Genomic DNA, 21,895 nt, shown 5'->3' on the forward strand with positions numbered 1-21,895 from the left:
ATGCTTTAAGAAAAAATTAACTACTTGCTGAAATTTATTTGAATTCCTAAGTTCAATTGTTGGTAAATTGCCCTTGCCTTATCAGCACTTAACTAATCCTGTAATTCGTTAAACCAGTAAAAAATTCAAATGCTGGGGCGCCTGGGTGGCGCAGTCGGTTAAGCGTCCGACTTTAGCCAGGTCACGATCTCGCGGCCCGTGAGTTCGAGCCCCGCGTCAGGCTCTGGGCTGATGGCTCAGAGCCTGGAGCCTGTTTCCGATTCTGTGTCTCCCTCTCTCTCTGCCCCTCCCCCGTTCATGCTCTGTCTCTCTCTGTCCCAAAAATAAATAAACGTTGAAAAAAAAATTTAAAAAAAAAAAAAATTCAAATGCAAGTAATTCTTATAGTTCCAGTCTTGTCTTATACTATTAAAGTAACTCAGCATTTCAGAAAATTTGGGGGAAAAAATCTCTCATAATCCACAAATTCTAACATATCCACTGCTAGCTTGAAAGTTTTTCCTTTGAGTTTTTTACCAGATACAAAAATTTTACATTATTACAATTATAGTTCTCTTACTCTGTTTTTTTCACCTGATGTTCTATTTATACTTTTCTGTGTTTCTACATAGTCTAAAAATAGAACAGGTCTTGGAATCAGAAGGCCCAGGTTCGAAATGCATTTCTACCACCTTACCACTTATCTACGAGGGCAGATGTATATCTTATGGGGCCCAAAGCTTTTACAATTTGAGGAGAGGTGGTCTTTAAGAATACAAAGTTGAGGGGAGCCTGGGTGGCTCAGTCAGTTGAACGTCCGACTTCGGCTCATGTCATGATCCTGCAGCTCGTGAGTTCAAGCCCAGAGCCGTGTTGGCTCTGTGCTGACAGCTCGGAGCCTGGAGCCTGCTTTGGATTCTGTGTCTCCTTCTCTCTCTCTGCCCCTAACCCACTCGCATTCTGTCTCTGTCTCTCTCGAAAATAAACATAAAAAATTTTTTTTTAAAAGAATACAAAGTTGAGAGCAGAATTAAGTATCTCTTTGGAATGAAAAAGGAAATCACAACAAATTTCTGGAGATTTGGAGATTTTGATCTTTTCTTCTGAGCTCTCTTCAGGCAATTTACCAGAACTGCTTGTACAGAGATGCTCCCTGATTACAATCTGGTTTCCCCTCCCAGCCTCCACACCGTGTGACTCCTGAATTCACAGAGGACCTGCAAGTGGAGTCCCTAAAACATTCCCTTCATTTGCTTTACAGTAAATCCACATCTGCTATTATGATCTTGGACAGGTTGCATACCCTCTCCGGTCCTCAGTTTGCTCATCTATAAAATGGATAATAGCTACCTGCAGAGGTTGCTATGAGAACCAAATGAAATAATGCAAAACTCAGTGCTGGAACCCATGCAGCACCACCCAGGCTGGTTATTACTTTCCTAACGCCAATGATGGGGAGGTAGAGGCTGCTTATGGAACATTGTGCTCCGCCCTGCTCCTTATAGAGACTGTTTCCTTTCCGGTTAGGTTATTGTCATTTTTTCAACAATCTATGCTTTTCTTTCTTATGCCAGTTTTCATGGATTTTTAGACCAATAGATTTTGTTAGTTTTTAACAAACCCTTCTCTAGCAATTTATAGCTAAAATTAGGAATTTAGTAAAGCAACTCTTTATCTGGGTCTTCCCCTTAATTATTTCTTCTGAAAATAATGCCTCATAAAACCTGATTTTGGGTTTTGCCTTTTTGGGGTTATTTTGAGGTTTTGTTGTTGTTGTTGTTGTTTCGGGATGTGCTGAAGCAATTACAAAAAGTTAGAGGACTCAAGAGATTCAACGGCTCTAGCCTGCGAGCAGACGGACTATTCATAACTTTGTAGTTTCCAATTTGGAGCAGTCTCTGATGAATATCCTGCCCAAGCTGGTCTGCTTAGGGAACAAAAGCCTGGAGTTGTGACTGTTTCACGCCCCATTGGAGGTGCACACTGCTCAGGGCTGTCCTCTCTGGTGGCCTGTATTCATCAGAGGGACTCACCACCCTTGATGAGCTGGCTTTTACCAATCACTACAGGGAAATCCAGTGTGGACAACACAAAAAAGCTTTCCTTCAAACCACTGGGACACTGCCACAATCTTTTTTATCTTGTAAGTAACCCACAAAAGTTTTGATTAACTATATCCTGTTACTGCTTCCTCACCAAAAAAGGTAGCTTTTGCTGGGACAACTTTCCCAAAATGCTACAAAAACTCTGAAAGTTGTCCCTAGGTCATTTATTCCACAGTTTACAACATAGATCCCTCTAAGGACCACTTTCATATGGCTGCTTTGCACCTGATATTCTACAGGTTCTGAAAAACGGGGACTAATTAGGTACGTGTGAAATAAGACACAATGTGGGGAAAGGTGCTAATACCCCAAAAGGCAAGAGATGCCAAGTGTCTCATTCCATTTCGAACAACGAACCTTGGGGTGCAGTTCTGCCATTGTAAAAGAAACGCTTTTACAGTTACAGCTACTTCAACCTCAGTTCAGGTACCTTCCCTTATATAATAATGGAAGAAGGGATGAACAGGGAGAGCTGCAAGGTGGGTAGGAGAAACACACCCAAAAGGGAGGCTTGGCACCATCTCACAAGCAGATCTGGGACAAAGGAGCAGGAAAATCGACTGCATACCACCTTTGAATACTGGAGAGAGGAAACAAGTTACTCGTTAACTTATTTTAAAGAGTGGGTTGTGACGTATGGCTGTTACTTCCTAAGATTTCTCTTACTAAAATTCTCTTCCATGTTTAAAAAGAGTATATATATATAATATATATATAATATATATAAATATATATATAATATATATATAATATATATATTTTATTTACTGGGAGAGACACAAAGACAGTGTGAGTAGGGGAGGGGCAGAGAGAGAGAGGGAGGGAGAGAGTCTCCAGGAAGGCTCCGCGCTGCCAGCCCAGAGCCCAATGCCAGGCTCGAACTCATGAAACCATGAGATATAACCTGAGTCGAAACTAAGAGTTGGACACTTAACCAACTGAACCACCCAGGCGCCCCTAAAAGAGTATATGCTTAAAATATACTTAGAGATAACTGAATACTTATAGGGAAATTTCCCTAAATACTAAAAGTAAATGTCTAATAATTGTGCATTCTTTAAGAGCTAGAATTGACCTCAAATTGTAAATTAACTTTATAAAAGTGGTAGCATGTATCTGTTTTATCAACTTTTGATTTTATGGTAAACTTCATTATTTCACCTCTCAAGATATTTGGCCCACATATTTACACTCCAGACCAAAAGCAAGAGAAAATTGTACTAATTCCTACTGTTGCTCTTCCCAAGCCTTCAACCCAGTTTCTTCTCTATATCTTGAATTTTGGCTTCTATATTTTTCAAACATTAGGCTGAGCTCATTTGAATATTTTTTAATTTTTTTTAACGTTTATTTATTTTTGAGAGACAGAGCATGAGCAGGGAAGGGGCAGAGAAAGGGAGACAAAGAATGTCAAGCAGACTCCAGGCCCTGAGCTGTCAGCACAGAGCCCAATGTGGGGCTCGAACTCACAAACTGTGAGATCATGACCTGAGCCGAAGTCAGACTCCTAACTGGCTGAGCCACCCAGGCACCCCTTGAATTTTTTTCTATTAACATCAATGTAGCTTGATGAATGGTGGTTCCTATTAAGAAGAGTGTGCCCAGCCCTGTGCCTGGGGAGAACGCTTCCCACATACACATACATGGATGTATATTTATTGGATAAATGAATAAATGGTAGAGAAACCTCTTCTATACTTAAAAAAGTTTGTAAAGAATGAGAATAAAACTAAAATAATGTAACAGAAAAAGCAAGGAGTATTTCAGATAAAGTCCACCTTATAAATGGGCTTTCTGGACAGCTTCTTTTCATTGACTACAATTTCTGAGCATTATGTAAACATTATGTAGTTAATATGTTATATAATGCTCAATCAAAATTTGCCCATGGACAAACCTCTGCCACAAATGCAACCATTCACACTACAATAATAGCCTAATATGGGAGGCTGAATAATGACCTCCAAAAATGTCAATGTGTGAATTCCCAGAACTCATAAGCATGTTACCTTACATACTAAAAAGGACTTGGCAGATGTGATTAAGGATCTTGACCTGAGGAGATTAGCTTTGATTATCCAAGTGGTCCCAGTGTAATCAAAAAGGAGACAGAGAGAAATTTGACTAGGAAGAGGAATGCCAGGGGAGCCTGGGTGGCTCAGTCAGCTGAGCTTCCAACTTTGGCTCAGATCATGATCTCACGGTTTGTGACTTCAAGCCCCGCGTTCAGCTCTGTGCTGACAGCTCCGAGCCTGGAGCCTCCTTCAGATTCTGTGTCTGCCTCTCTTCTGACCCTCCCCTGTTCATGCTCTGCCTCTCCCTGTCTCAAAAATAAATAAACATTTTTTAAAAATTAAAAAAAAAAAAGAAAGAGGAACGCCACAGGTATGTGTCATGAAGAAGACACCGCCAATCATTCCTGGTTTTGAAGATGGAGGAAAGGGCCATGAGATATGGACACAGGCGGCCTCTAGGAGCTAGATAATGCAAGGAAATGGAGTCTCTCCCCAAGCCTCCAGAAGGAATGAAGACCTTCTCACATCTTGATTTTAGTTCAATGAAACTGACTTCAAATTTCTGACTTCCAGACTGTAAGATAATAAAGATGTGTTATTTAAAGCCACTAAATTGTGGTTATTTTTTAGAGCAGCAATAGGAAACTATAGAGCAGAGTGTAGTGTAATAAGTTCATTTTTTCAGAGAGATATCTAAGATCTTTCTCTTTCAAATTTCTATGATCCAAAATAATTGAGTACAGTGACTTCTATAGGATGAGTCGATAGTCCTTGAGCAGAAATGACAAAATTATGAGCAAGAGCTGAATGGATGATAAGAAACCAACCAACCAACCTAGACGTGACTAAGGAAAATCCAGTAGACTCTATTTATTTATTTATTTATTTATTTTTTCAACGTTTATTTATTTTTGGGACAGAGAGAGACAGAGCATGAACGGGGGAGGGGCAGAGAGAGAGGGAGACACAGAATCGGAAACAGGCTCCAGGCTCTGAGCCATCAGCCCAGAGCCCGACGCGGGGCTCGAACTCACGGACCGCGAGATCGTGACCTGGCTGAAGTCGGACGCTTAACCGACTGCGCCACCCAGGCGCCCCGACTCTATTTATTATTATATTGTTTGTAAAGAAAGAATCTTCCCAATAACTGCCTTTATATACCTTTATGTCACTTCAAGTTTTTTTTAATACTATTTCAATAAACTAATTAGTAAATTAATTATGTATAGTACTTAATAGCAAACACAATATATTGATAATTATAATAACTGATAAGGCTCTAATTGTATATGTTGGGTTTGATTTTTGTAGAGTCAATACAGTTATATTAACAGATGATACACATTTGTAGGGAAAATTTCTGCCAGAAGTAGCTACAGTTGGCAATTGAGAACCAGGAGATCAAAGAGCTGGCATTCCTTCTTCCTACACTCCCTGACCAGTACCACAGCTCTTGGGTCCTCTTGAAGCATTGAAAGACGCATAAGTCATTTCCAGGCATGCATCCTAACCCCCTGCAGCTGTGGCCTCTGATCTTGGAATGCATTGTTTCAGCAGTAGCATAGAAACCTAGAAAGCCTGCCCTGTTGAAAGGTTGCATAGAGCCTATATAGCAAATGCCAACCAATAAATAATTTTAGCCTCATTCTGTTCATATTCTTTAAAAAAAATTTTTTTTAATGTTTATTTATTTTTGAGAGAGACACAGAGTGCAAGTGGGGGAGGGGTAGAGAGGGAGACACAGAATCCGAAGCAGGCTCCAGATTCTGAGCTGTCAGCACAGAGCCCGATGTGGGGCTTGAACTCACAAACTTTGAGATCATGACCTGAGTCGAAGTCGGACGCTCAACCGACTGAGCCACTCAGGCGACCCTCATTCTGTTCATATTCTTATATTTTATCTCTCTTCTTCTTAACCCCTTCTACACCTGGGGATTCTACTCAAGCATCATTTCCCAATGAAAACCTTTCCTGCCCAATCACCCAATTAGCTGGAGTTTTTGTTCTAGACATCCATAAAACATTGTATTCTTTTCCTTCAGAATGCTTATCATGGTTTGTAGTTATATAGTCAGTAGGGCGGTTATTTGTTTAGTGTGTCTCTCTCTCCACTGTAGGGGCCAAAGGCAGGCCACCAAAAAATGTGCCCCTTTGGTATATTGATTATTTTAAATAAAAGCTACGTAAGAAAATGCTGATATAAGGACACTCAGACCCTTCTCTGTTACCCTGAAAGCAGGAAACAAATCTCCCATATGAAAAATATCCTCCCTGTGCTAAGAAGTAAAAAGACATCTTTATCTCCAGAGACATCTTTAAAGACGAGAAAGCTGTAGAAACAAATCTTGTTATTTTTTTCTAATCTACTACCTCGGCCCTAATTCTGCTTAGAATTCCCTACTAGTTAAAGCTCCCAAACATCTGTTTTGTTTATCCTGTCAATTCCTCACAATTTATTGTCTTTATGTCTAAAATGTATAAAAACTAAAAAAAATAAAAAATAAAACAAAATGTATAAAAACTGCCTGGCTTGATCATTTCTTTCTGTCTCAGATTTCATTATTGGGCCTCTGTCACACATGATAAAACTTTGGGGTTTTCTCTGTTAATCTGTCTGGGAATTAATCTGGGAAAATTTAATTCTTAGTCCAGCTGAAAGACCTTGAAGGGTAGAAGAAGAATTTTTCCTTCCCTATATCACCAAATATCAAATCCCATAAGATTAGAACCAAGTCTGTTTTATCCTTACTAATTTATGGTAGGACATGGTCAATGTTGGTTGCATGAATGACTTAATAATGAACCTAAGGTGTGGCTCCAAAGCTCCCTTCCTCCTCCACTAACAAATACTTGGCTAATCTAGAAACCAAGTCAATGTAGGTGAGCCAAAAACCAGAAAACAACTCTCCAGAATATTTAGAAAATATTTGTTGAGGGCTGGAGCCCAGTGGGAGCTGGAGCTCTTCAGAAATGTACAAATCTAGAAGAGGAGCCAAGGCATACACAAAAAGCTCTAAAAAGACACAGAAGTAATGATAACTACAAATAGGAGACAGATAAAGTGCAATGGAAATTCAGAAGAGGCAAAGTGACCTCCACTTCATGAGGCAGTGAGGTTATCCGGCCTCATTCCACAAACCACCTTTCTTTTTTTTTATTTTTTTAATGTTTATTTCTTTCTGAAACAGAGAGAGACAGAGCATGAGTGGGGGAGGGGCAGAGGTAGAGGGAGACACAGAATCTGAAGCAGGCTTCAGGCCCCGAGCTGTCAGCACAGAGCCTGATGCGGGGCTTGAACTCACAAACCATGACATCATGACCTGAGCTAAACTCGGTCGCTCAACTGGCTGAGCCACCCAGGCGCCCCCACAAACCACCTTTCTTGATAATATTCCACACTCCCTTGCCCCTCAGTCCTTTTGCTGCATCCATTTGGCAGATGGATATGCAATCTGCTTCTGCTGCTGCCCTGGATCAACTGGTCCTCGCAGTGGATGCCAAGGGTGACGCAGATGTGTATCACCATGTATCAGCGCAGGGCCCCTGGCCTGTGGTCGTGCACCCCAGCTGAGGGCACAAGTGGGGCTTAATTAACACAAAAGCATCATTATGGACCTAGCAGAGGGCCTGAACTCATGCTCGCCTAAACAAGCCCTCAGTACTACTTGGCAGTTCTGTTTCCCTGATAAATCCCTTCCCCGTTCTCACCAATCATTTACAAATTCTTTACTCTCATCAGATCTCTGACATGCCTCCCACCTCATCAGTTCCTCCTGTCTTTCCCTGCCTCTTACTCCACAAAAGAAACTGAAGTCAATGAATTGGCTCTCTGAGGAGAGTCCTCACCAAAGGGCAGCACCACCACCCCCCCCCTCCGCCCCGGTACAGCCCACTTTCAATGAGACCCAGGGTTGGAAAAACCTGGCCTCACCTGACTTGGGACATCTTGAAGGGCCACCTGAGCCTCAGAGCTCCCCATGGAGTCGGCCAAGGTCTTCACTGAGACAGCACTATATGGGGCCAGCTTCTCCCTCTGCCCAGTCCTGTTCCCTCCCCTTCCTCAGGTGTTGATTACAAGAGCACCCTCTAACACACAGCCTACATGCTCATCTCCATCAGACTGCTTCCCAGGGGTTACATGGCCTACCAGGGCTTGCCCGCTTCTTCAGGAGCCTCCTTTGCAGTGTCCTCCTCCACCAACCTCACTATTACACTCTGTCTTTGGGGTCTTTTGGGGTCTTTGAATATGGAATGCCTGCTCCCTCCACAAGGCCTTACTCTCCTTACCTAGTTACCTCATGCTGATCCATCTGCTAGAACTCACTTCACACGTAACTTTCTCTTGAGGAAAACAGGTCAGTTTCCTTTGTCATAATTTCTCATGGGGCCATATTTCTCTCCTTCATAGTGCTTAGAGCTCTATCTCCGCCCCCCTGCCCCTGCAGAATTGAAGCATGGTTCCAGGGCTGCTTGTTTTTGCTCACTATTCTATCTTTTGTGTTTTGCATAGTTCTAGGTGGTGCACTCAATGCTGGACACATTCTCTTAGGGAGCTTACAATCCACTGAAAGAGATGGCAATATGGAGGGTAAGAAGGTATTAGACCTCCATCTTACTAATGAAAAAACTGAAGCTTGTGACAGGCATGGTCCCAAGGTCAGCAAGGAGAAGAGTTGGGATTAAAGTAATCAACTCCAAAAGACACAGGGAGAAAGGAAGGCGGAGAGGAAAGATTCCAATGACTGTAATTTACTAAGTTATTCTGTTGTGGCCTGAAATGAGTAGTGTTTCTTCTGAATTACAAAACATTTTCCCTGTGAATTCCTGGTGACTTAAAACTGCATTGCCCAGTGCACTAGCCATTTGCCATATGTGGCTATTGAGCCCTTCAAGTGTGGCTGGTCTGAATTGAGATGTACTGTGAAGTATAAAATGCATTTTGGATTTCAAAGAATGTGGGGGCAGGGGTGGAAAGAATGTAAAATACCTTATTTAAAAATGTCTATTAAAAGTTATAATTGGGTAAAGTAAGTTAAACTTTAAAAAATGTACAGGCCCTCTCATCTATCACTATTTGCACTCCTTGTTGAGCAAAAAGTGTTCAATTAATTAGTGAAGGTCTACTAGTGTACTAGCCCTGGGCGACAGGGAACTTGGGAATGGTGGGTTAATCAGATTGTAAGCTCTTACAAACAAAATTTGTATGTTTGGCATTTATAGCCCATGGAAATATTCACTTATTTCATGTAAACATTTTGCATAAATTTACTTTACCAGAAGAAATGGGCTCAAGATATGCTAAAGAAGAGCAGTGAGAAGCACTCCAGAAGCCCCCTTCCTCAAGCCTTTCAACAACTCTCCTACCCAGGATAACCACTACCCTGACGTCTAATAGCATACATTAGTTTCATCTGTTTTTGTACTTTCATAGAAAAAAAAAAATCATACACTATGTACTCTTCTGTATACTCTGCTTAATTTAAAAAAAAATTTTGTATGTTTATTTTTTGAGAGACAGAGTGTGAGCGGGGGATGGAGACACAGGATCTGCAGCAGCCTCCAGGCTCTGAACTGTCAGCACAGAGCCTGATGCAGGCCTTGAACCCACGAACTATGAGATCGTGACCTCAGATCTTAAGTCATGAAGTCGGACGCTTAACCGACTAAGCCACTCAGGCGCCCCATCCTATGCTTAATTTTAATTTTTAAATCTTTATTTATTTTTGAGAGAGAGAGAGACAGTTCAAGCAGGGGAGGAACAGAGAGAGGGAGACACAGAATCCGAAGCAGGCTCCAGCCTCCGAGCCTGACACAGGGCTCGAACTCATGTACCATGAGATCATGACCTGAGCTGAAGTCGGATGCTTAACCGACTGAGTCATCCAGGCGCCCCAACCTATGCTTAATTTTAAAGAATCAGCCCAAATCTCAGATGATTGAATGCATACCAGCTCAACATTGTACTGTGTGTTTGGACAAGTTTCTTAAGCCTGTTTCCATATCCATAAAAGTGGATTATAACAATGTTTACCTAATAGAGTTTTGGGGAGGATTAAATGACATAACTTGTGTGACTGGCACATGGCCCCATCTGCTACACTGTACTCAAATTTTCAGGCTGTGAACTTCCGGGTGGTGCAAGATCCCTGGGTGGTGCGAGCCTATCCATTCTCCATAGTATACGGGGAAAAGAAATCCACACTATCTAGGCAGTAACCGAATTCTCAAATGAGCATCTACAAATATAAGAGGAAACTTGGCTACTTGATCCACCTCATTTTTCAGCCTAAGGAAGAGATGCCATTTCTGTTACACCCTTATTCACATCCCCTTCTAGAGTATCAGCTTCCTTAAGGGAAGGGTCATGTCCTTATATGTTTACCTTACATGGTAAACCTTATATGTTTACCTTAGTATCCCCAATACCTAGTACCAGGTACTGCAAGTACTTGGTTAAGTAGTGGTTGCTAATTGAACGAATAAATAAGTGCTAACTGTATTGGGGCTTAGCAAATGTGTCAGAATTTGATCCAATCTTTTGACCTATGGTTACAAAATTACAGTAGTAAAATCACAGCAAAGTCAATCTCCTTCCCTCTTTCCCTGTGCTGGCCAGGAAAATCCACTCAAACCTAGCACATTCTGTACTTGGAACTTGAAAAAGCACACCAGATCTGAGACCTGCAGAAATAAGGGCATTAGAGTACACTGTTTTCAATACTGAGTTTGCTCAAATGCAACAGCTTTTAATGTACTAATGCCAAGACACTAAAAAGTTTTCAAAACATTCTCTTTTCGATACATGTCAGCCATGAATAATTTTTTTCTGATATACTTTACTTTGGTTTTCTACTGATATATTTCACAGATTCTTGACCATATCTATTCATTAAAAAAAAAAAAAATGCCAGGGAAGGGGAAAATGTAAAGTTATGATGGAATTTCACTTGGCTCACTTTACCCTCCACTACTTAATTAAAAATAAATTTTCACTGAATTTCACTTGGTTCATTTTACCCTCCACTACTTAATTAAAAATAAATTTTCACTTTTCGCAGAGTGGGAAGTACCTCTGAGAAAACTACTATCTGTTTTACATTATAATTAAAAGTCTGATTAGCTGGCAAGCCTATCACTCTATAGCTGCATAAACTAAGTAGGAAATTACATGGTTATAAAATGAGCTAAAAGATTCTAACAAAATGATAGCTTATTGACTATAAAGTAAAACTAGTTCCATGTAGATAACTAAGAAACCAAAGCCATTTATATTCTGTTGTATAAAGTATGGTTAATATTCCTGATAGTCATGACTAATTTTTAAAAATTCTTTCAATTTAACACTTACTGAGATTTTTCTAAGCACCATGCTAGACAAGGAGCTATAAATAGCAGTCCCCACTCTTGAAAACAAAGTCTAGTGGGAAAGTTTTATGGAAGCACTAGGATAATTAGGAAATGATTCACAGATCTGTGTCTTCAAGGATGAGTAAAATTTTAAGAGGCTAAGGAGACAAAGCAAAGTAATCATGCAGAGAAAACATTACAAGCACAGGCATGGAAGCAGAGGCATGCACATACATGTTCTTGGAAGATCCAAGTCACCAGGTCTATGTTAGGAAGTGCAGGAGACAACAGACAACCATGGAAGGTCTTTGAACAGAAGATATGTGATCAGATCTATGTGATTTTTAAGTTTATTTGAAGGGGGGTAGGGACAGAGAGAGAGGGAGATAGAGAATCCCAAGAATCCTGATGCCGGGCTAAAACTCACAAACTGTGAGATCATGACCTGAGCTGAAATCGAGTCAGATGCTTAACTGACTGAGCCACCTAGGTGCCCCTCTTTGTGATTTTTGTATTTGTTTCTTTATGCTTACAGAGAAGAAGAGAATGTGCTTCATCCTCTTAGCATTTGTATTTCACACTGTAAATTAATAGATTGGCATTCTACTTTCATGTGTCAGTCTTGAACATTTGAGATCAGCATTCTACTGAAGGGTAAACTCATTTTTGGTGGGTTAATCCGTCAGATTTCTAAGCCTAGAAAGCTAAAGGTAAAATCTAAATGGTGATGAATACACTGAAGCAATATAATACTCCACAGACCTGACTGGGTGACCATTTGGCCTTGCAGGTGACACCCTGATGTCACTAGCACAATTTCTTGATATTTCTATAGAATGGAAATAATCCAAGTAAGAGATGAAAGAATGGAATTAGAGCAACAGCCTTATGCAGGCTGAGAAATTTACTGCAGATTTCAATGCAGGGAGTGAGGGAGGCAGGAGACTTTTCACTGGGTGATGGAAGAAAAGGCAAAACCACTAAGGAAAAAAAAAAAATTGAAAGGTAGGTCCAAGTTCGGAAAAAGAGAAGATGCATTTAAGGTACTGACAGAAGAGTCCTATGGAAATACCTAAAAGCAGATGAAAATATGGCTCTGCAAGAGACTGTGTAAGTATTTCCACTTCCTGAGTAAAGAGGTCAAGTTGTGTTAACAGATAAAATCACCTGTATAGGTAGTTCTAAAGGAGGGGGGAAAAAGTCTAAGAACAGAATGTTGGGTCAACTCCTTAAGGATGCAATGAACATCATAAAACAAAACCAAAGTGAAATGAGGAATGCTAAGTCAGCTTGTACACAGATGCTTTATTATGGATGTTAATAGTCAATATTGTATGCAAGATTCTCTTACAATGGAAAGTTTTCCCATACATCAAAAAACTCAATTTAGTCAGGGTAATTGCTGTATTAATGTGAAAACCTTACAACAAAATGCAATATTATATATGTGTAGTCAGTTTCCATGCAAGTATGGCTGCTACATGTATGTCTGGCATTTTTATAAATACTGAAAGAAATTCAAATGAACACAACAGTATAAAGGTGATGTAAGATGCCTGACACATTTAAGATTAAAAATCTTCTTGCAAAAAGCAACAAAGCAGTTAACTAAAGGATTCAACCAATACCAACCCAAATATGTCCTATGTCCGTCCAATAAGCCCAAGCTTATCTGCAATATATTACACTTGGGATACTTTAATGCTCAAGAAAACTTATGCTTTAAAAAAATATAGCTCTTCCAAGATATTATACTTTGGTGATTGGAGACTATGTACATCCAAACCAGCTAAGGGCTATGGGCTACATTAAAACAAACAAACAAACAAAAACCATTATGTGCTATTAGTTCAAAGTAACTGAAATAGAAATGATCCAGTATGATTTTGCTACAATCATTGGTTTTTATAAAGTGATATTTCTGTGAGAAGTTCACTAATTAGGAAGCAATCAACATACTTAACAAACACACTAAGAAGATTCAAATTGGTTCATCTATTTGTTATCAACAAGGCATAATCTTAGTACCATACATTTTATTCACTTCTCACTACATATAATATGCAAAAATGAGCAAGTGGATTTAAATAGCTTAAAACCCTTTTAGGTCTACTGTTCAAGAGCTAGGAATTCAAATACTTAGTATTACCACTTCTATTAACATAAAAACATCAGAAAATCTTAAGCTGTCTTTGTTTTAAGGCATAGTATTTTGGCATTTGCAAGAATTTGCCTGGTAATGGTTGATTCCACTAAGTTAACTTGAGAACTTGCCATCATTTGCTTTTTACCTTTTCACACAGTGCAAGTGGTGGTGGCTCTTTCCTTCTCTCATAGCAGCAAGCCGATTCTGCTATTTTCTATAGCAGCATACTTCAGGAGTGGAGAGGGAGAGAGTGTGTCAATTATAAATAATTACAACTACAGTGTACAATTCTATTTGCCTGTCAGTGTTTAAGTTGACAGCACACCATTATATGTCTCAAAAAAAGTACATAAAATCTCTACACAAAAGCAAATAAAGACATTCTTTCAAAAAAGAAATAAGTGCAAACACCTAAAACAGGCAACTGAAGCAACTGTTGTAACCTGTAGAGAAACACAAAACATTTATAAAAGGACAAAATATTTTTATAAATAAAAGGTAATGTTCTCTACTTCTGAAACACTGAGTAAATATAATAAACTTCTAAGTGCAGACTGTTTTTAGGGACCAAAGTACCATATTATTTGTTTAAACAAAATGCAAAATTTTCAAACACATATACAAATCACCAGATTAATTTATATGACCCCCCCATATAATTTAAAAAGAAAATATTAAATTATTATTTAGTAAATTTTTAGAACTATTTTATAACCAACATGATTTAAAGGGCATAGTGCAATATTTAGGTAGATGTGACATACAGTAAAGATACTGTATTCTTTGCAGCTATAACTTACTACTATTTCATACTTAAAAGTCAAAATTGTTTTTTACTATGTTAGCTGTAAATAACAGGAAACAACATTGGCTTCTAGACACCCTGTATAGGTATAAATATCTACATTTAAGCTTTAAAAATGAAAATAAATTATAAAAAGACTTCTTTCCAATTTACAAAGTCTTCTTGCGCCTACATACTGTACAATACATTCAACAAAACTCTTCTGAGATTTATGAAGAAAATACTGACTCTTTACTAATAAGGAAAAAAAACCCTTTTCAATGCTTTTTGTTTTTAGTACTATGCTCAAATAAATACATTTAACACTGTAGTTAATTTTATTGTTTTTGAAAAATACCAAAAATTAGTAGTGCAACTTTCTCTCCTTTTCAATTTTTTTTCCATTGTATTTCTTTGTAAATGATAGCCTAAGGAAATTGGCACATAGGCAAAAGTACTTCATAAAACCATGTGTGCTTCTCATACACAGACTAATGCAGAAGTCATACATACTTATAAACCTATCTGTAAAAAACTGCAGCATCAAGAGAGTAACAACATGTATCTTGTGAAGAAAATATGTGAGAATTTTAGGATATCTGTAACATTCTAATATGGTTTACCCATCTCGTTCTTTAAAAAGAATTTTTAAAAATCTCATCTCTTAAAAAATAAACTATGAAATTACCTACCCCTTACTGAAGTGGCTGGGCTTTCTGCCTGCCCAATATGAAAAATGATGTAAACCGTTTTAGTGCTGTATTAAAACTTTAAAAACAATTACTTGACAAAAATTTCATTGCAACCTAATTTAGTAAAGAATATAGTAAGAGAGTGGGGCATTTCATCAATTTTAATAACAATTACAGTATGAGAGCTCTTGAAGTGCTGCTGGCAGCTGTATAAGTACTCAAATATCTTCTTGCTTGTTCAGTCATGATAAGTTGGTCTTCTGTCTTCCCATAAACCACTGTTTCCCATTCACAATTTGACTGTGAAGGAAATATTAATAGCAATGTGAAAATTACTAAAATAACTATTCCACTTCACAATTACACTTTTAAAAGTCAATTATTTCAACTGACTGGATTTAATGATAAGTAATCACTGTAAACATGTTTTGACAATGGCATTGTGATTCTTTTTATTAAACAATGTTTTAAAAATACATACCAAGATATTTATGGCCAATTTTTTTAAGTCCATATTTTTATTTTCTTAAGTCCATGTTTTTTAGCTATCTATATTGTTTATAGACCTGTGGAGGCAGTTTGAAAGGTTTCTACCCACGACTCCCCCCAAATCAAATCAGTCTTAACATGGAAAGAAATGTCAGTCTTTATTGCTTCAAAATTTTGCAAAAGATTCAAAGAGAGGATGCAATGTCAAAAAATGAGCTGAGAACGCTTTGTTTTGCAAATTAGGAAATATATTCATAACAGAAGATCAAGTTTGTGTTTGTTTCATTGGTTTTCTTCTATTATAAAAATTACTACATTATAGGTATGGCCTGCTACATATATTTTTTCCTGAAAAGTTCTATGTTACACACTGGGAAATCAAATCATTTTAAATGGACTGAGAGAATGTGCTTCATGGCTCTTTGAAGAGTGGCAGCTAAGGACTGAGACGAGGTGGCCACATTTGATTGCCAAGTATGTTTTCAAGGACTGCTTAAATGTCAGAATGCTAGCGCTGCAGTCACTGTGGTATAAAGAAGAGAACTTCCTCCTCAATGAACTCTCAAATTATCTGGGTTGAATTCTTAAGATAACGTAGTAAAAAAACTTTCCAGGCTTCATTTACAGCGACATAATGGCTGCACAGCAATAGAAAAAAGAATTTTGTTTTACAACTTCTGAGCCAAAAAGTTGACTGGAAACAATTATACCAACAAAATCAAGCTGAAACTGCTTCCAACCACTTACCCTTTCAAGATAACAATAAGGGATATACATATTTGTTACAGGAGAAGAAATGCCAGAAGGAAACTTAGATATCTTTATTTTAAAAATTAAATAGTGCTGGGGTGCATGGGTGGCTCAGTTGGTTAAGCGTCCAGTTTTGGCCAGGTCATGATCTCATGGTTCGTGAGTTCAAGCCCTGCGTCGGGCTCTGTGCTGACAGCTCAGAGCCTGGAGCCTACTTCAGATTCTGTGTCTCCCTCTCTCTCTGCTCCTCCCCCACTCATGCTCTGTCTCTCCTTCTCAAAAAATGAATAAACATTAAAAAAAAATTTTTAATAAAAAAAATTAAAATTAAAATTAAATAGTACTTAAGAAATCAACAGAAGAGACTCTGGCTACAACTCCAATTTTTAGTTTATATGTGTCCTGATGAAGGAGTCTCTCAAAAACGCAAATCTAGTTTGAGTGACAAAATAATGGTGAATGTTTAGTTACTACTATAGTCAATTTTGAATTTAAAAAGAAAAAGTATAATTTGTGGTAAGTCCAAAGTGATAATTGAATAAACAACAACAAAAATCACTAAGAGAAACTTATAAATTCATACCTGAAGATTCTTTTCCAATGTGACAACTTTAGAAGTGTTAGGGTTTGGTTTCTTTTTATTAAGTGTATATGTTTTGTTGGTTGAATTTAGATCTTGTTTTTCAGGAGTCAAGTTGCACCTATTGTCATGTATTTCCAATAATGGTATCATTAATAAAGATGTTGTAAATATATTTTCTGACTAAGAGAGAAAAAAGAAAAAGGAAAATAATTCAAAAATGGAGACAAATAGAGGGACTACTGAGTAAGTGGTAGTGGAAGCCCTGCTCATTTCCCTCCAAGAAAGCTTTTGGCTCCAATAAAATTTCTAGTAATGTAGTAAAATTAAATATTTCAGAAATTAGCCCAAGAAAAATACTGAAATTTAAAGTTTTCAGAACTACCATTTTTTGACATTATACATAAGTGAGTGAACTCTTCTCAAAACAAATATAAAAGACAAGGAAGTAAATAAAATATTCTCTACAGTTAATAGTTTCTCTCTGAATTAAGCAGAATAATAAATACTAAAAGAAACTCTCTATGAATCTCTAAGAAACAAGAACCACTAGGACTTCAAGCCACCATCTTAACAAAAAAAAAATTCTTTACAAACCTGCATGTCTGAAATGTCTTCAGTCAATAGTTGAGTCCCTGGTTCTTCTTTTTCCCAATTATCTAAGACCAGTGATTTTCTGACTTTCTTTACAGAAGCTGTATGCTAGAATGAATAATTTACAATAGAAACATTATGGTAAAGTCACTTTTGTTTTTAAAATCAAGACTTTTATTAACAATAATACTAAAAGATTACCTCCTGTTTGCAGCTTTTGTAAGCAGGTTCATCTTCCTCTTTGAGGAATATGTCTGTTCCAGTTTCTTCTTTTAAAACTTCCCGAATATCTTCTTCCAAGAAGGCAAGTGGCTGTGACTAAATTGTTTTTAAAAGGGTTAAAAAGTCTTTTAGGGCAATTCCCTTTTTTCCCCATATATAGAAACCAATCTTTTATACTTTTTAATTATTGGCATTATTTTCACCCAGTCCCTATAGATACATAAGCTGAATGAATTTAACTAATCAGTTTTATGGCAAAACTAATACTGCACATTGCAAGCACTGAATGAAGTGTGGCACTTTCTTTATTCCAGGCTACTAAACAAAAATCTTCTTGGGGAAGCTACTGTAGCTCCTGCTTCAATCAGGATCCTCAGAATTAAACTGATGAGAGATAATTTCCCAAATATTTTTATATAAAAATAAGAAATACATAACAAATTGGGAGGGACCACACTAGCTCTTATTCTACTTTCATTGTAATTATTATATAGCATGTAATTACTAGTTAACACATTTTTCTTACCACTAAATGTGTAAGCTACTTAAGAGCAGTGAGCACATCTTTTTCATCTTTGTATATACTTTTGTACACCTAGCCTTAGGCTTAGAGCTGAGACGGTGTTCAAGAAGCAGTGTGGGTGTGCATGTCTATGCGTATATTGGAAAGAAACCTGAGTGTGGGCTGAATAGTGAAACAGTCTCAAAATATTATTTATCTAGCTTTCTATCAAATAGCTAAGCAAAAATTTGTTTAAGTATATCAAACACCTTCCATAACCAAGATCTGCTTTAAAAAAAATAAGTAATCAAAGTGCCACCAAATAAAGAACAAACTGACAGCACAGAATGACCAGCAGTCAACAAAGCTAGGGAGAATAACATTCATATATAAATGATATTTCAAAGCACTTACAAAAACTTTAAAAATGGAAATAGAATTTTTTTTTAATGTTTATTTTATTTTTGAGAGAGAGACACACACACAGCGAGAGCAGAGGAGGGGCAGAGAGAGAGGGAGACACAGGATCCGAAGCACGCTCCAGATTTTGAGCTGTCAGCACAGAGCCTGAGGTGGGGCTTAAACTCAAACCAAGAGATCATGACCTGAGCCAAAGTCAGATGCTTAACCGCTTAACCAGCTGAGCTACCCAGACGCCCCCAGAAATAGAATTTTTAAAGTGCTCTCACCTACACCCTGAGATATGAAAGAATTATGTCAGTAATCCTATGCATTGCTCTACGAGTTTTTGTTTTAAGGATTACATTTCACAAATAATATAGATTAGGTGTTCTTAAAAAAAAATCTATAATTTCTTTTTCCCTCATAAGAATACAAATGTCCTAGAGAAGTGACTAAGACATAGGTGAATTCATTCGCTACCATGAATTATTCTCTTAATTGTCCTAATGTGACAAAGAAAAGAATTACTGTATTTAATATTTCCTAGGTTTGATACTACCAAAATTTAGATTTATATTTAAAGGACTTCCAGAGTTTTTAGTCTTTTGAGTGATTTTCAATGAACATTAGAAAAATCAATGTTTATTAAGAAAGCAACAGATACTTAAGGTGTACCTGATTAAAATTCCAGAGCCATCTCGAAGAAGTGCATATGACTCATAAGATACATTAGAAAAATAAATGGTTAGCATATAGTAGGTACTCAGTAAATAACAACTGGAGAAGGAGGAGGAAGAATGAAAAGTCAACTTGCTGTAAACAAATGTATGAGCATATGGATATTTTAGAAATGGTAATTACTAAATCATTACTTTCTTTTCATCTTAAATTGTTGACAAAAATCATCTGTTTTGCCAATGGATAAATTCTTCCCAAACAAGAACAAACTGACAGGGACTTTAGGTCACTTAAAACCTAATTACTCATGCACTATTACTTTTTTTAATGTTTATTTATTTATTTTGAGAAAGAGAGAGAGACAGACAGAGCACACACGCAAGCAGGAGAGGGGCAGAGAGAGAGGAGAGAGAAAGAAATCCAAGCAGGTCCATACTGTCAGCGCAGAGCCCAAAGCGGGGCTCAAACCCGGGAAACTAAGATCATGATCTGAGCTGAAATCAAGAGCCTGACATTTAACCAACTGGGCCACCCAGGCGCTCTCTCATGTACTATTACTAAAATAACAATTTTATTCAATTTATATGTTGACCAAATGGCCCTGAAGCACTGTAGAATTCTTATGCCTTCAGATCATTATTTATTTGTCTAACTTCCAATTAGGCTACAGACTCCTATGAAGGCAGACACCATACCTGACAGGTTCAACATTACATCCCCAGAGCCTAGTCCAGTGCCTGGCACCTATTTATTAGGGACTCAATTATTTGTTGAATTAATGATGAATTTTAAAATGGCTCAGTCGGTTAAGTGGCCGACTTCAGCTCAGGTCATGATCTCGGGGTCCGTGAGTTCGAGCCCCGCGTCAGGCTCTGTGCTGACAGCTCAGAGCCTGGAGCCTGCTTTGGATTCTGTGTCTCCCTCTCTCTCTGACCCTCCCCCGTTCATGCTCTCTCTCTGTCTCAAAAATAAATAAACGTTTAAAAAAAAATTTTTTTTTAATAAAATAAAAAATAAAATAAAATAAAATAAAACAAAATAAAATAAAATGAATAGCAAAACACTGAAATAGGTTAGTCAGATCAATTAGGTAATTCCATACAATGGAATATTACACAAATATTAAAAATTATGGGATATATATACACATTTATTAACTTAAATCTTAAAGAATGTTACAAGATAGTACGTTGATTCTACTATATACCCTCTAATCCAGTATTTCAAAGAAAGGGAAAAGAGCAGAAGATTTGAGAGTGTGACATTCCTTTTGGTAGAAAACTGATTAAATCAAACAAACCAGATTTTAATGAATGAATCAACCCAAAATATGACTAAAAATAGAAAAACAGGGGTGCCTGGGTGGCTCAGTCGGTTAAGCGTCCAACTTTGGCTCAGGTCATGATCTCGCGGTTCGTGAGTTCAAGCCCCACGTCAGGCTCTGTGCTGACAGCTCAGAGCCTGGAGCCTGTTTCAGATTCTGTGTCTCCCTCTCTCTCTGACCCTCCCCCGTTCATGCTCTGTCTCTCTCTGTCTCAAAAATAAATAAACGTTAAAAAAAAATTAAAAAAAAATAAATAGAAAAACATAACTAAAGTTTCCTAGAAGTGACCAATATTTTAAAAATAGTTTATTTCTAATGAACCTAATTTGTCAGAAATCTGTTATCTGTCTGGAATTAAAATGCCCATAACTCATCTAACATACTTTCCAGTTGATATTATATATGCAAAAGCACAGATTATACTTCCCACCTCCATTTATGAACTACTATTGTTACCACTATTATTAAAATAATAATAGCAACTAAGTAAATACTACTTGAAACTTAGCACCAACTGCTTTATTTCTACTATCTTTTTTATCTTCAGAAATAACCTCTGAGATGTGGGTTGAATAGAAAACTGAGCCTGATCAGAGTCATAAGTATTATCAGCAAAGTGCTTATGTATATCAAAATATTAAAATTATTTTATTCTACTGCAGGTAACCACCACAGAAACTACTAGAATGTGGGTTTTAATATTAAGGGTTCAACTGACACTTGATTTGCTTTCTCTAGATGATATAATAGTAAAAAAAAAAAAAAAAAAAAAAAAAAAGTATAAATTCAAAACAAGCCAAGCAAAGGTTTAGTTACAAGTTAAGGAAAAAGATTAACACAACAAATTCTAACTTATAAATCAAGAAATCACATTTTATCAATTTCTGTGCACATCTTTTTTAAAATGTAAAGATTCAAAGATAAATATCAAAATTTGTGTTTTATTAAAATTAGGAAAATTCTTAAGATTAAAAAGAGTATACATACCACAATTTTAAGAGGTCCATATTTTTTCTCTTGAGCAGCAAGTGCATTCTTAAAAGGAGTAGGAGTTCTTGGTGTGGTACCCAATATAGATCTTCTAATAGTAGGTGTTCTAAACCTAGCCAATCATTTAGATATTTGTATTATAGTCAAAATTTGATTTTAGAAGAGTTAAGGAAGGCAAAGCCATGATAAAAGCATTACACTAAATTTTTCTTGCATATACACATGCTTTATTTAAACATTCCAGGAGTATTCTAAAGTATGCTTGCCTAAACTAATTCTGCAATCAATCATCTTAA

At 37.3% G+C, this 21,895-nt stretch overlaps 1 protein-coding gene across 1 annotated transcript in view; it reads right to left on the reverse strand.

The window, feature by feature from the left end:
- Nucleotides 1-12,731: 12,731 nt before the first annotated feature.
- The window catches only part of MYBL1 (MYB proto-oncogene like 1), a 44,973-nt gene continuing 35,809 nt past the window's right edge, over nt 12,732-21,895 (reverse strand). Inside the window, 5 exon segments of the mRNA XM_043602211.1 lie at nt 12,732-15,368; nt 16,891-17,070; nt 17,485-17,589; nt 17,683-17,799; nt 21,597-21,711. Coding sequence (XP_043458146.1) covers nt 15,240-15,368; nt 16,891-17,070; nt 17,485-17,589; nt 17,683-17,799; nt 21,597-21,711 — 646 coding nt within the window. The 3' untranslated portion in view covers nt 12,732-15,239.

This window comes from Prionailurus bengalensis, chromosome F2 (genome assembly GCF_016509475.1).
Source record: "Prionailurus bengalensis isolate Pbe53 chromosome F2, Fcat_Pben_1.1_paternal_pri, whole genome shotgun sequence".
Taxonomy (NCBI): Eukaryota; Metazoa; Chordata; class Mammalia; order Carnivora; family Felidae; genus Prionailurus; species Prionailurus bengalensis.